This window comes from Elaeis guineensis, chromosome 2, assembly GCF_000442705.2.
Source record: "Elaeis guineensis isolate ETL-2024a chromosome 2, EG11, whole genome shotgun sequence".
NCBI lineage: Eukaryota > Viridiplantae > Streptophyta > Magnoliopsida > Arecales > Arecaceae > Elaeis > Elaeis guineensis.
The window spans coordinates 122,633,245-122,649,385 of record NC_025994.2 but is presented as its reverse complement, the minus strand read 5'-3'; the positions used below and the strand labels follow the sequence as shown (position 1 = coordinate 122,649,385).

General features: G+C 37.4%; 1 protein-coding gene across 4 annotated transcripts in view; it reads left to right on the top strand.

The window, feature by feature from the left end:
* LOC105036117 (uncharacterized) overlaps positions 1-14,984 on the top strand; it is a 17,051-nt gene extending 2,067 nt beyond the window's left edge. The window contains exons 2-11 of one of the 4 annotated variants that reach the window (XR_012139297.1): positions 192-367; positions 571-642; positions 3,371-3,502; positions 3,601-3,651; positions 4,012-4,108; positions 5,661-5,707; positions 6,488-6,704; positions 12,486-12,632; positions 12,737-12,779; positions 14,552-14,984. Coding sequence is in view for 2 of the 4 variants with exons in the window: in XM_029263545.2 (XP_029119378.1) it covers positions 192-367; positions 571-642; positions 3,371-3,502; positions 3,601-3,651; positions 4,012-4,108; positions 5,661-5,707; positions 6,488-6,704; positions 12,486-12,615; positions 12,737-12,779; positions 14,552-14,626 (1,040 nt within the window). In the remaining 2 variants the exon portion in view is untranslated. Of the gene's footprint in view, positions 1-191; positions 368-570; positions 643-3,370; positions 3,503-3,600; positions 3,652-4,011; positions 4,109-5,660; positions 5,708-6,487; positions 6,729-12,485; positions 12,633-12,736; positions 12,786-14,551 lie in introns of those variants that run through there. The other 3 variants (XM_029263545.2, XR_003800355.2, XM_010911888.4) reach the window with 3 other exon arrangements.
* Positions 14,985-16,141: the final 1,157 nt, after the last annotated feature.

The following is a 16,141-nucleotide window of genomic DNA, read 5'->3' as shown; positions in this document are numbered from 1 at the left end:
CCAGACTAACACTTTAGTCATGTGACATTTCTGATTCTTCTGAAGATAATAATATTTAGTGCATTTTCACTTCAGTGTTTTCTTAACTTTTTGTGTCCAGTCATAGTTATCTGGTTTGGTTGACTTATACTATGGCTGCTAGGTACATGTTTCCTCACGTAACTCCTAGCTGTTTTCTTTATGTCATGCAGGTGGCTCCCTTTCAGATGATGATGCCCAATTCTTATTAGTTCCTATCCATATCGTCACCCATGCTTCTCAACTTCCACCTGAATTTCTGAATCCCTCAGTCGATAGTCAGCTGGTCATTGGATTGGATTGTGAGGGTGTTGATCTTTGTCGGAATGGAGCTCTTTGTGTAATGCAGGTTGCTTACCTTTTCTTTTCCCAATTTCTATTTGATTACAATGAATGGAATATAATCCTTATATGCTTGAATAAGCAATGGCACATAATTGCATTTATTTGTATTTGATGTATAGCTATGATCTTAAGTTTCAGTTTATTTTGCTACTTCAGCTACTAAAAAATTGATCACCTTGCTTCATGCATATCCTGATATTCCACAAGATGACATTAATTCAGCAAAGTGGCATAGTGTTCAGCACTTATCGATATAAACTTACCATGTTCAACAGTAAGGTCAGTCTTATCTCTTATTTTTACTGGAAATTTATGACATGATAAAAAGCTACACTGTGGTGGTCTCAAATCGTGCTTCAGATATTGTGTTACTTTAGCCACTGGAGTTATATTTCTTTTTCTAGGTAAGCATTTGTAACCACTTCTTAGAAATACTAGTGAACATTTATGTGCAAATGCACATGCGGAACAGTAACTAGTAAACCCAAAAGTTATAATTGTTCATACATCAAAATAATTTTAAACCTATATTAGTAAATTGGTCTGAGACATACTTTGCTATGTTCAGACAAAAAAAAAGTTTGTATTTTTTTTTTCTAAAAAACTCATATATTCACAAAACAGTCTCAACTGCTTCTAATAAGAAATCGAGACAAAAGTTTAGCATTCAAGAACACTCCACCTCATGCTATATCATGCTCAAAATGTATTGCATTTGTATTATCAGTTGTCATGTAGCTACATCAGAATTGATAAGAATAAGCCCTTTTGACACAAAGTCTTTAGAGACCATGGATATGAGTTAGTGGTATAGTTTGGGTGTAGGAAGCCAGCTGGCCATCTTGGTGCAAGTAAGTTTGAACTCAGGATGGTGCTCTTGCCAAATGGGATTTTAATAACCCAACAGTCTAAATAGATGAAGATAAGAAATGGGGTTTTAATAGGAAGCTTGCAAATTGAGGAGGCTGAAGAGCCTAGCTAGTGTACCCCACCATCCATTAGACAGTTTCTTCAAGAACAACTGATACACAAGGGATTAAAATTACATGGCTGTACAGTGTTCCCCCCTTTTTTCCTAACCTAGCATAGCTATAATAATGGACAAGCGCAAAACCAAATCGATGATGCACTTGATAAGGTGAAAAGTAATAGCTTATCACTATAAAAATAAAAGCCTAAGATAACAACAAAATAAGCAGGAAGAGAAAATATTTCATGTATCAAAATGTATTGAATAAATAATAAAAAAATTTGGCAAGTTGTGAGAACCAAATTGAACAAGGAAAATCAAATTCATAAATTACTTGTTAAGGAATATCAGATAAAAGCAGTGCATGGATCAATATATATTGTGAAACGTAATGATAGCAAAAGAAATCCAATACATATGGGAGTCCTTTTTTTGGTATTGTCCAATACATATGGGAGTCCTTTTTTTGGTATTGTCTAAGGTTGAGATGATGTAGCATTCAATCAGAACTGTTGCATTCTAGGAAAAGAATTGAGGGTGTGGACGGTGAGCTGTTGGTGGTCGATATCAAGTCAATAAAATCCAAAGGCTGTGGATCTTTTCTGGACAGAAATTATTGGTACTTCTATATATAGTATATTTTACAGAGGTGAATGAAAGAATTTTTCTCTAGCTTTAAACCTCCCACCTTCCCTTCCCCACACCATCTTTTTGCCACGCAGTGATTAGGTGACTTAGTTGAAGCTTCCACCATTTTTATGTTTAGTTATGTGAATTAGAATCTATAAAGCCACGGTTGTGAAGGTACACAAGTGCACACACACAAATAGGAATTATTGGCAAATAAGGATCTGCGAGGCCACATGTGCATGGGTTGCACACAAGCATGCAGCCACACACAAATGCAAATGCACACACCACAGGCAACCACACACACATGCAGATAGGAATGCTTGGCAAATGTGGTTCATAAAGCTGGCCTACAATAGGTGAGAGAAGGCCTCGATGGTTATGGTTAGGCGCTTATGATGTTCCAATACTTGTTATTATGTTCCATTGTGTTCAATGTATTTTCTCACCGAGAACTTCTGACATACATTTTCAACATATTTGTTTGTGACTAGTATTTTTTTTAAATATATTTGATTCAAATTAGTTTGAAGCATATTTTGATTCTTCTGGCTGGATTCTAATTATACATCTTGATTAAAATAGACTAAAAGCATATACTACCTCATGAATGGATGTAATGGATGAAATGTCTTACTATATTAATTTTGGCCATTATGGATCTCATTTTGTTATTGAATTTCATAGCCAGATCATATAAAAAGGTTAGCGTCTTGAAATTATTTATTATTATTTGATCCAAGTTTCCTTTAATCATGTTTCTTTACATAGCCACTTGGTTGCAGATGCTCTCATTGTTTAAAGCTACTCTGCCCATGTTCAAACTATGGCTTTTCTTCTTCTTTTGTCTGATGTTGGCCCTGCTCATTTCTACCTCCATTTCTCCTACTTTTACTGCACTTCTCACGAGTGAATAGAAAGTTAGATCTACATTGGATCTCACCTAAATTGTCCCATCCATCCTCCTGAGGATAAGTTTGGTTTAAAACTTCGATTCGAACAGGAGGAGTACGCCATTCATTGATTCTCCTCTTTGTTACAGCTTGTGCTCAGGGCCTCCATTATTTTCAGTAATCTGGGTTATATAATGAGTACTGTTTTACGAAATTTTATTCCAGTTTCCAAATGTATTTGAAGATTACATTACACTCTAGTGCTGCATTTTACTTCATCCTCCCGACATTGTCTGATTCGATAGGATCAAAAGATCGGACTTGTGATTCACATAGGTTAGAACTGAACTACTATTTGTTAAATATAGTTTAGGTGATCTTCCTGAATTATAGAGTATGTTACTATGTTATATCATGATTTAAACAATCTTGTGCATGTAGCACTGTGAATTGTGCATCAGATGGATTTTCTGCAAAACTTTATTTTTAATCATTTTCTTTGTTTCTATTTTAGCTTGCCTTTCCAGATGCTGTATACTTGGTTGATGCTGTTGAGGGTGGGAAGGCACTGATGGAAGCTTGTAAGCCTGCAATCGAGTCTACTTACATCACAAAAGTTATTCACGATTGCAAACGGGACAGTGAGGTCTCTTCAGCTTTGTGTTGTTCTTGCTGTTATCCATTCTCATTGAAAGATGTTCACCATACATACCAACATATTCAAATCTCATTGACTGTATGCAGGCTTTATATTTTCAATTTGGCATCAAACTGCATAATGTTGTGGATACCCAGGTAAGCATCAATTCAATTTTTTCTCTTTTTAATATAAAGGATTAGTCCTTATAAATAGAACATATTTTCTTCATATCATGTAATTGCATTATACTACTACTTCATATTTTGTTTCTGTACTGTTGCTTTCAAATTTTGTCATGTAAGTGGCTTCAAACTTCATGCTTGGAAAATATTTTATTCATATCCTTGAATTTAGCCCAAGCACCATTTCAAACAGGTTCTTTCCTAAAAAGGACTAGCTGTCACCAGATTCAGTGGTTGCATTTTGAATTTACCTGAGGAAAAAGTGAGCGTAATTTTTAGAACATGGAAGTGTTGTTAGAGAAGATGACATTATTAGTGTTGTTGCTCATGTAGATTGCCTATTCTCTGATCGAGGAGCAAGAAGGAAGGAAGCGATCACCTGATGACTATATTTCTTTTGTTGGCCTTCTTGCTGATCCTCGTTATGGTGGTATGTTCTGGACCTAAGCTTTTCATTTGCCTTGATGGAATTTTGGTATCAAATAAAGTATGAGCTATTTTAATTATATATTAGAAGGATCCAGAGTTACGTACTTTTTTTAAGTGTCTATAATTGATTCCTTTTCTTGTTTCTCTTGCCTTTTTTTGATGAAACTACTGTTACCATTTTTGCATGTGGTCAGTGAACAAGTTACTTGCATTAATGTGATTAGAAAATGCAGTGGCTACCTGTAATTGAAAATACCACATAGAGCATCATAGTGAATGTAAAAAAGTCCAATGCGCATGTTATACTGCTTGTGATAGATGTTAGATAACTCTTGTCTTGTTCATTGTTAAAAACTAGGGCTGGCAATTTTCGACACGATCCGTTGTCACGGACACGACATGACACGTACTTAGGCGGATTCGGATTTGGAATAAATGGGTTCGGATCATAAATGGGTTGATCCGTTTATGACACGATAAATTCATGTCTTAAGCGGGTTGACCTGTGTAACCCGTTTTGGTTCGTTTAACTAAATGGATTAAAATAGGTTAACAGGTTATACGGCACGTTTAACATGTTTATTTTAAGATTACTTGAGCGCAAATGAGAAAAATTTAAAAATTATAATCCTAACCTAAAACAAACAACGATGAAATTCAGAGCTGTGAATTAGCATAGCAAATAACTAAATTATTTTTATATTATTTTAATTTTTTGATTAATTTTTTATTATTTTAGTTAAATTTTATAAATAAGTCAAATAATTAAACAGATCATTAGGCGAGTCATGTATTTGTTTGACCCGCCAATACAATTATTAATCGTGTCAGACGGATCGTGTCGTGTCAATCCGTATATGTTTGTGTCGTGTTCGTGTTCCGCAGGTCGACCCGTTTAATTAAACGGGTCGTATTCGGGTTGAGCTAACCTGTGTTATACCTTCAGGTTGACACGACCTATTTATGACCTGTGAACACGAATTGTAAGCCCTATTAAAAACTGTAGGATAAAATGATGGATTCTTCTTGTATTTATTTGATAATTTGTTATATATTTATGACTAATAGATTGTATGAGATAATATATGGACATCTTAAACCACAAAACTAGCAAGGCAAATTTTCTCTCCCAACTAGCCTTCTAGGTTTAATGTGCACTTATCTCTTGCCCAAGGTGACCTTTGTTGGGAAGTGGGCCAGTGATAAAAAATTTGTCATAACTAGGGATTGTACCTTGAAATAAATCCAAGCCCATATGGATGGACTAAAGCTTGTTGGTTAAGGTAATATAGCATACAATTGATTCATAAACTACTCTAGTATATTGTAGCTGTCGAAAACGTGAAAATTTAAAAAAATGTCATACAAGGTTTGTCTTGCTAATTATGTTCTAGTTCCTTTCATCCTCCATGGTTGCATTTCACTTGTGCTTTTTGTTGATTGCTTCAATATACTTTTTTAAAGAACCATTTTGAAGAACAAATGAAATCTTATTCTTCTTTTTGTCCTTATTTCAATGTTCATATGGCATGCTTTTTTACTTCTTTATGTAGGAAAATCATACCTGGAAAAGGAAGAAGTGCGTGTTCTTCTAAGGCAGGTTAGCCTAACATGCTGATTATTATGTGCGATTGCAAATATTCCTCTCAATTGGATCATTAGTTTTGATGTGACTTTTGGGGAAATACAAAAAGCATTGTACTCCATCTGTGATGTTTATTTTGGTTGCCATCTTCAGGGAGCAATCAGAAAGATTAAAATTTTAACTCGTTTGAATTAAAATTGAAACCATATTAATCATATGTTTATCAGATGAATCATGAATAGATGATGGCTTTTATTCATTGGTGTGAAAAGAAATTCACTATCATGGCCTTACCACTCAGAAAGTCAATGATATCAATGACCTTGCAGCTTGTATGAGCACTTATGCCATTGATAAAGATAGATTTTGGCATAGTTATCAGTATCAAAGGTAACTGAGCAAATACTTATAGTGATGCTCTTCGATCTGTAACAACCTTTTATAATGGCACCAATTGATATAACATGTAAAATTGTTTTTAGAAGGTTTTAACAAACACAGCATCATCGCAAAATGTAGTTAATTTTTTGAATAATAATAATTCTCTATAAGTCTGAATTGTTCTTGTTTAATAGCCATCAATTAATTTTTGTCGCAGGACAGGAAAATAGGTACTCATTTGTTATGTTTTTCCTAGTGAGAATGAATTACTCAGGTTGAATTACGTCAGTGCCTGTGCACTTTAATTTACTGTTGGCTTAATTTACTAAATGAAATTGACCTTGCATCGGGCAAGTAATAAACATCTCGAGTTTAACTTATATTGAGCCGATGTTTTCAACTTTTCCTTTTCAGGACCCTGCATTTTGGACATACAGACCAATGTCCGAAATGATGATCCGTGCTGCTGCTGATGATGTCCGCTTTCTCCTCTATATCTATCACAAAATGATGGAGAAGTTGAACCAAAGATCCTTGTGGCATCTTGCAGTCCGTGGCTCACTGTACTGTAGATGTTTCTGCATCAATGATATTGACTTTGCTGATTGGCCTCCTCTTCCCACTCTTCCAGGTTTTTATGTCTAGAAAGAAACATGTTAGTTTCAGTGCTGATTAAATATCAAGCATGCCTATGTCAACATAGCAAGTTCTCATCATGATTATATGATTGCTTTACAAGCTAACAAATAGTCATCCCATATTTTCAGAACAATCATTTATTCAATTTGTTTGCATGATAACCATCTCATCATTTTCTTAGCCTACTCAGTGGTGGCCAAGTGGCCATATAATTAGACCACTATGCCATAGGAGATAAAAAGAAAAATCCCTACAGCATCATTGTGATGCCTCCTAGACCAGCACGTTCTGCATGCTAATGCAACTTTGGTGGCATGTAGTTACCTAACATTATTATAATAATGTGCATGGATTTAGATCTGCTCTGCTTATTTTGGGTTAAGTCTTCCTGTTTGGACAGGATGGATGACATGTATAAACTGAAGTCATGCAAAAAAGCAAGATTATATAGGATCTCAAAATGCCTGCCCCGATATGGAAACTAGCACTTGATGGGAATGACTTGCAAAAGCTTCATGATGTCAAAGCTGTAAAGAGGGACCAGATTGCCTCTATGTGCTCCACCTTGTCCAGTGTCTAAGGTAGGTTAAATGTGAAAAGGGGATGTTAATAGTTTGAGCTGGTAAACAATTAGTTAGTTACCATGAAGAGGCCTCTGTTTGCAGAAATTGTGGAGAGGAAAAATGAATTGAACAGATAAAAAGGATGTATATGATGATGATGCAATGGAGCAGCATCAGTGATTCAGTGAGGGCAGAATTTTTTTAAATGGATGAAATCTCATGTCGCTTCTTTTTGAAATCCTATTTTGACATGGATTCGTGTTGAAGTTTGTTAGTTCATTTAGATGTTGAGCTGATCTTATAGTCCTTAGAGGTTATACTGAGAGTGGTTGGACGTCTTTTCATATGGGATTTTCTTGTTCATTTTTTGTAAGTTAAACCAGTTCTATGTTTTATTTGATTATGGAAAGGTCTAGCATTGAGGTTGGTGTTAGGATAAGATTGTCGATAGAAGAGTCTCTTTTCTCGTATAAACTTTATTATGTGAAAAATATTTCTTTTTCCTGTCATTTTCCTTATATTCTTGAAGAAGGCACAGTTGAGAGCATCTGATCAATCAGTCATGTGATCCCTTTTCAATTTGAGATTGGAAACTTATTGAGTGATTAAATTCTATGTACTTTGACATAAGGTTCATCGACTGTGTCTCCTCCAGGCTTATTTTATTTTATTTTATTTTTTTCATTTTCCTTGTTCTTAAATTTTTACACTAAAGGAAGGGAAATTGATGAAATAATAGAGATTTTCTTGTCATTATTAATTTGACAACCATTTTGAGGGGTCAGGACATGAACAACTATTCTTTGAATTAATTGCTGGAAATATAAAATTCAGTGAGTATATAGACTGTTTGATAGGGAAATATTTGGGAAATCGGAAAATGATCACCATTCTTAATTGAGCTCAAGGTTAAGATTATATTGCATCAAATTTGTTATTGCTAATTTGCTATGATATTCTTTTAACTGAGCCATAGTAAAATCGCAAATGCATGTATTGTTGTTTTATCATCCAATTCCATACCTAAGTGTTTTCTAAGAGGAAAAATAAAACAAGAAGATTTAAGTTGTTTTATGATTCCCATGAATAGGTCTGCGTCGATGCTTCTGCATCCTTGAACTTTTGCCTTTGCTTTCCCACTCCAGCACCCAAGTTTACTTCTATACTTATCCTCAACGGAGGCAATTAACATTTCAATGTTTATTTGTTGAATGCTCAAATTTAGAATAAAATTATCACACATATTGATCATGTGAAGTAGTAATTTGAACATTCAGGCGACTTTTAGTCATGGCTTTGTATAGCTAACTGTAAATAGATAACTATGTTAAAGACTTACGGTTACGTTTTATTATGTAAAATTATATTGTGATAAAGCTTTCTCTTCCATGCACCTTGTAATGCCATCCAAATTCAATATCATCTGTTGTAATTTTGTACAGTTTGCATTTCTAGGAGATAATTTGTACTAAAGGTCCATATGTGCATGCAATAATTGAAAGACAATCACCATTCATATCTATAGCTTTGAGGTGTTGTTCACAGGGCATGCAGCAATAACAATACCCTCTTAATCACCTTTGTATAGCCAAGATTCGTAATCTTGGTACCAGACCCGTACATGGGTCAGTTTGGCCCATTGAGACTCAGCATGCCCCTTGTACCAAGTCTTAGTTGCATACCGGCACGGTAAGGTATGCCTGGGAGGGGGCGGTATGCATGGGTACAGCAAGCCTTGCTTTTGGTTGCTCAAGTTCAAGAAGCCTTTTTCATTAGGAATTGCACTGAACTTCTAGCTGTTTTTGTCTGAGTGAATTCCTAATTACTAGGACTGGCAAAATATGATCTGACCCGCCAACTCGGTCCGTATTCGACCCGCCATAAACAGGTTTGGGTTTAGGCTAAACGGGTTCGGGTCATAAACGGATCGACTCGTTTAACCCGTTTAATAAGTGGATCGGATATGGGTTTTAGATATTTGATCCGTTTAACCCATTTAACCTGTTTAATATTTAGGTTGGGTTGAGTCAGATAACCCATTTAATCTGTTTAACTTGTTTAACCTATTTCTGACCTATTTAACCCGACCTGTTTAATCCATTTAAGTCCCGTTTAACCGGTTTAAAACCTGTTTAACCTGTTTCTGACCCATTTAACTTGATCCGTTTAATCTGTTTAATCCGTTTAATTTAATTTGACCTATTTAATAAACGGGTTAAATGGGTCGGGTCGGATTACCTGTTTAATAAACAGGTCGGGTTCAGGTTTGAATTTTTGACCCGTTTAATAAACAGGTCGGGTTTGGATTGATCATTTTCTGATCCGATCCGTTTATGACCCGGCCCATTTATGACCGACCCGACCCGTTTGTCGCCCCTACTAATTGCACAACTATCTTAACTTTTGATTATGTGTCAGGGAATTTATGGATTGTAAATGTTTCAATCCATCCAATATATATTAGGGAAATCTATTTCAAACAACACGGTGGCAAGATAGTTCAGACTAGATTTCAACTGTCCTGTGTTCATTTTAATTCTGACTTCTGTTGTCATGACAAGATTTTTCCTTTTTTATACAGTGTGGAAATATAGTGTTATTTTATCATTCATTTTGGTTTAATATTCCTATAGTTGACATGTACAGGGAGTTGCTATCGGAAACAGATTTAGATTTTGTAATTTATGGGAATATGTTGGTATTAATATTATACCTTGGATGCGTGCAATCTATGATATCCATTAAATTACATGGATGCATATTGGCAATTAAAAAAAAAAAAAAAAAAAAAAAAATATATATATATATATATATATATATATATATATATATATATATATATAAACCTGGTGTTTATTTAGGCCAAGATAATGGTATGAGTATCTCAGGAAACTCATTAATTATGTAAATTTTTGCTTCCATGAAGTTAGAGACACTATATTTAAATGATAAACAAGGATGCCCATCTATTAAATATGACCACTGTTGTAATTTTTGAGGGACTGAGTTTAGAGATGCAGCCATGTGGGATAATACCATGAATTAACCAGAGTTAATGTTTTCTTGATTTTGGTGTCAGAAATCCAACATTTTTGTGAAAAGCTTTTATGTTTATAACACAATAAAGTGTGCAGTTTTATATTCTCCCCTTGACGTGGCACCTTCTTGGGATTAACTGGAGACATGGGTCATAGCAAGCGCAGGTGGAACCTAACAGCAGCAGGCATTGTGAAGTGTAGGTTCAGGAAGCCTGCAAGGACAAGCCCAAGTCTAACCATCAAGGGACCTGACAAACCCTTCTCTATTGCAAAATAGAACTTAGATTGTTCAAGTGAAAGTAATAATCAATTCAAAATTAATGAAAATAAACAGGTAGAGGTGTAGTGTTTATAAATCACTTTGTGACTGGAATTCCTGCTTGCTCTGTAGAATTGGCATGGTGTTATGCTGGGCTTACCCTTGATCTATTGAAATCACATCCAAGGCACCTTCAAGGTCATATGGAACTGAAGCTGCAGATCAGTTGAGCATAAGCACCCTACAGGAAAAACAGAAAAGACAGCTTTCAAGTCACACAAGTCATTATAAAAAATGGAGGACGTGAAGTATTTTATCATCCAAGGCCCTGTTTATGATTTGCTGGTGCTTTTAAAATTTGGCTTAAAAAAAATGAAAATTCAGTTCAAACATGACTATCTGTCTAGAAGATTTCTGTCAGATTGGTCAAATGCTGGCCGAAAGGTATTAGACAGCCTTATGACTCTCCTTTGGGGCTATGCTGCTGAAAATTCTGTTGATGTCATGTTGTTCCATCCAGATCCAAGGGATTTCTGGTGCACCTAATGGAAATAATTCATCCTCTGATCCCAGGGAATAAAAATTTTAGTGTGGAATGCCTTTCAAGCTGATATACATTGGTTATTGGAAAGTGCGCAACATGCTTTTTGTTACACTGGCAGCTGTGTTGTTTAATTTGGTAATCATCCAAGGTGTGTATTCTAACTCTTGGATTGCCTTCGACACCAATCTCAAAATAGAGGTGACTCCATTCAAGGTTCATTGGACCAGTACCGAGGGTCAAACTCTGGCTGGTGACTGGTTCGATACGATATCGATACATACCATATTGATCTAAGGCATACCAAACTAAGGGAGATGGAGGAGAGGGAGGAAGAGAGAGCACAATGGAGAGAGTGAAGGAGAGCATGAGGGAGAGAGGGAGGGTCTTATGGAGAAGGGGGAGAGGGAGGAAGAGAGAGAGAGAGAGAGTGAGGGAGGGAGAGGCAGGAGAGGGGGGGGTGCTTACAGAGAGGGGGAAGAGGGAGGAGAGTGAGGAAGAGAGAGGGAGGGAGAGGGAAGGGGGGAGAGAAGGGGCTTAGCTCGTTAGCAGTGATACTTGGAAGCCCCAAGTCCTAACCCCAACTGTTGATTGGAGCTAGATATGTCGGCAAGGGCTTCAGTGGTGTTGATTCAGTGCAACAATGTCATCTTTAGTTTTGATTATGGGCGATTGCATCATATTTGGCATCCATGGGGAGTGAGGGTTTCATCTTCAATATTGTTTGAGGGTGAAACTGTCGGTTGCCATTGGGCAGCATTGAAGAAGAGAGAGAGAGAGAGAGAGGGAGAGCAGTCAACGCCTTCGGCCAACATTCAGGGGTTTTTGATAAGCCAAGCTGACCCATATGGCCGAACTGACCCGAATGGCCAAAATGTCCTGATTTCATGTCTCCTTGGTCCAATAAGGGCTGAACCACTCGATTTGGTTTGGCTCGGCAAACGCTTGATGCCTTGATTCCATTCCATGTTGCCACTAGGTGCATAAGATAAATTGATACAAAATAGCCGCAAACATAGAACTGCTTTGCTCTTTGGTGTAGAATTGACATGCAATGACCTGAAGTATATACTTTTGGGAATGCACTGTAGTTAGATTTATTGTCAGACGTCAATACAAAGATTCGAGGGCTTTTTACAGGATTGAGAAAAGGAATGAAATCAAAGGTCTGGCTGAGTTATGAAAGAGCTCAAAGCAAGAAAATTTTTCACTCGCCTTAGGGAGATGTATTGCTTTTATGTATAGGATGCCTCTTTCATTGGAGTTTATGATTTGCAACTTATTGGACTATTTGGCAATATTGAAGTGGCATAATTGTTTGAACTCTTCCATCGAAGTGGCACGATTTTTGACTTGTTTGATGTTACTTCAGATTTTCTAGCTGCTGAAGGTTATGTCCCTGAAGAAGAGATACTCTCTGTGCTAAATGTTCCTCCTGGGAAAATGGGACGGGTTATTGGGAAAAGAGGTGCCTCTATTCGATCAGTAAAACAATCTTGCAAGTAAGCTGATTGTGCATGTAATGTGTACGCAAAACCATTTATATCAATTTGGTTCGTGTTAATATTTATTTTCTTTTACTCTTCTTGAGTTGAATGTTTCATTCTGTTTTGTATATTGCAGTGCGGAGATTCTCATCGGTGGTGCTAAGGGTCCTCCTGATAAGGTAAACTTGGTTAGATGAGTATCTTGAAGGAGCTGTTCTGGCTCTGCAAGGAGCACTAACCTAAAATAATGATAAAACACCTTGGTCACATATTGATGACTTGCAAGCAAGAATGCTGGCCAGTCTGAGTCCCAAGTGCCAAAAACTGCATAACATATGCAGGAAAAGTGCATTTTCTAATCCACTGGTGTTGTATCTTTCACCATGAGATAATGATTCACCTTCTTTTGTGACATCAATTATTGTATCATGCAATGGCCTTTTCGAGATCTATGCCGGCGGATGAAAGAAAAGTTCGGAGTATTTCGAGATTTGTGAGGTGTGATCTAGTGGTTGATGCGGTGAAAGATGATCAATTATTCTTTCGCGTGAAAGATACAACGGGAACCCTTGTCTAATGTTATCGGCATTAGGCCTATGATTTGAACTTCCTATTTTGATGAAATTCTATTGTTAAATTGATTGATTACTTAAATTTCTGATGACTCTGGACTGTTTCTAAAATCACAAATGTAGACTGTTTGTTGCCTTTAATATCTCTTATAATCTAGGGTGTTTACCTTTTGACCATTATTTGTAATACAAATATTGAAGTCATATCTCTCCTTTTGCCTTTCAAAGCCAGTGATGTTGCTGGTTGTCCTAAAAATCATGTTATTATAAGTACAAGCAGTAATTATGTCATAGACAATGAAAAATGCTGAGCAGATGGGTTGGTATTTTGGCCTTTAGAATATGCATATTCACGTAGAAATCCCGCTCTTGCATTGTTCAAATGCCAAGAAATACCTTTAACAAGTAAAGCAGAACCAGTACAAGGTCATATTTGAATTTTTGTGATATAGTTCTTTGATCTAGACAAATGTGAAAATGCATGCTATGCAATATCGGGCAAGGATTCAGATCCCAACGGGACGTCCTATGGGACATCGGGATGGGGTACCATTCCATGTGTCGGGACGGAGCCATCCTACTAGCGTTCCGATCGGGATGTCTTGGGACATCCTTGGTCTAAGTGTCGGGACAGCGGTGTGTCCCGTTTCATGAAAAAATCGGGACCGCCCCGTCCCATGGGATTTAAAACCTTGATATTAGATATGAGTATTGTAAATTTTGGTATGTAATGCATAGTTTCTTGTGTTTATTGTTGGGGATAATTATTTTGATAATCATTGATCATGAACAAAAATCAGTGATTTTTAGTAAATGTCACTTTATTGATCTCATACTTGGCATGCATGATGCTGTTAAAGAGGAAATGGGGTTTGTACAGCATGTGGGACTCTTGGTATTTCTTTAAATTGTGCCGATGAAACTTAATGTGCAGTTGGTCCTTATATTAGGCATTTGTAATATAGATTAAGAGAATGACATATGTCCAAAGCTTTGCTAACTACAATTTCTGGTTGTTTATTGAAAAAACATGGAATATGATTTCACAACCTTGAGGTTTACTCTTGGTAGTCAAGTCTGTAGGCATGAAGAGTCTTCTCATATCACATGGATTGAACAATGCATCTGGGGAACAAAACGATATCTGTCCGTTTTCTTTATATTCTGCATTTAAGCTTTTATGTAATCATTAATTTTTTCTTGAAAACTATTCCCATGGATCCCATGCCTGTGGGTTTCATGTGCAACCAATGGATACCACTGCAGCAATGGACATGAGTCTGTTAGTTTTACCAGAAGACTGAAGCTTATGGAATCTTTTAGTTCATTTTATGTGTTTGTCCTGATAATAATTCATCTGACCGGTGCCTTCCACTTAGGTTTTCATCATTGGGCCTGTGATGGAGGTGAGGAAAGCTGAAGCAATTCTTCGTGGGCGGATGATAGACCTGTAGCAAATCCACCCTTTGTGATAGCTCCAGATATCGTCTTTTACGGAGCTAATACAGGATTGGACGTTGTGGTTCTCTCTCCTGACATGCCTTGTATGCTGTGTTTCTCTAAATGCTACAGTCTTGCTAGCTGTGGTCTGTCATCTGACACTGTTCCCTCTACTGTCATATAGAAGGATGGCAACTCCGTTCCAGAACCTAGTTCGCACTTTATGAGATGAAACTAGGTTATGGCAGATGAAATGGAGGAATAACAGGTTTGCCATTGTTGTTGATAATCATTGTAATCAACCATTGGATGGATTGCTATAGTGGATGGTCCAATTTTGGATCATGTCAAAAGAAAAAAATGTACAACCAAGCATCGTGCTTCAAAGTGTAGGTTATTTCTCTATACCATGGTACCGAAACAAAAAATATGGCAGTGCCATGGATTACCAAGCGGATTGCTGGATGCAGTAGCTTTCAGCTAGGTCTCATTACCGTGTAACAAGGTTTCGGTCCGGTCATGCTTGATGGGGGAGTCAGCGATCCGTCGAGATAACATCTGTACGGATTCATCAATATAACCTCTAAATGCTGGGCCCACAGACATGCAATTCATCTGTTACGCCCGAGCCCGTCGGTAACAGGGCATTTAAGGTGGGTGGACCCAAACCATTCCGCTGCTCGGTTGCGTGTCAAATATGAGGACTTCGCGTGGCCCCCGGAATGTGAATTGCGATGGATCCCCGTGGGGGACCATCTCGGTCTCTGACCCTTTTGGTCGCCTGACGGTCCGATGCAAGGTAAGGAAGAACTGGATCTCGGTTTGTGCTTGTTCTTAATATTCCCACTAGAGTGATTTGAGACAGGTAAGTTTTATCATTCTTCTTTTTCATTTTTAGTATGAGCTTTATTTGTGTTATAGAAAAGAGAAAGGTAATGGAGATGTGCATTTAATCAGAAGGGAAGCATTAGCATAAATCGGGCATGCTAGATGCTCGTGCATTTGGAACTTGATGTTCCTGTGAAACAGTGGATCAATGTGCCTGTACGCCTGTGCTCAACGGTGGTCAAGGTTGCATCAGGTTGGTTGGCGGATCAATTCATAATGTTTGGGGATGGAGGCAAGGTCCGCAGATGGTGCGTGGAGGAGGTTGGCAGATCAATTCAGGTTGGATGGGGATGTTTGTTGGGTCGAGGGAGAGTGGGCGAGGACCTCCTGAATGCAGCCAACTAATGTGACAAAATGGTTCGGGGGGTTTAGGGGATGGACAATGCATGAACCAACCAGCGGATAAGCATTCATTTGAACAGAAGGAAGCCGGGTGAAAGCTATGGCCGCGTGTGATGGCGATGGGGATGAGGTGGTCCGCTGGAAGCTTAGCTGCTTCTAGATCGGCGAGCTCTCTCTCTCCCTCCCTTCCTCCTCAAGGCTGCATTCCCGTCAAAAGGAAAAAAAAAAATAAAAACGCCTGAAGGGTTGTGGCATCCAGACTTGAGGCTTTCCTCGGATGTTAGAAGTACGATCGAGTC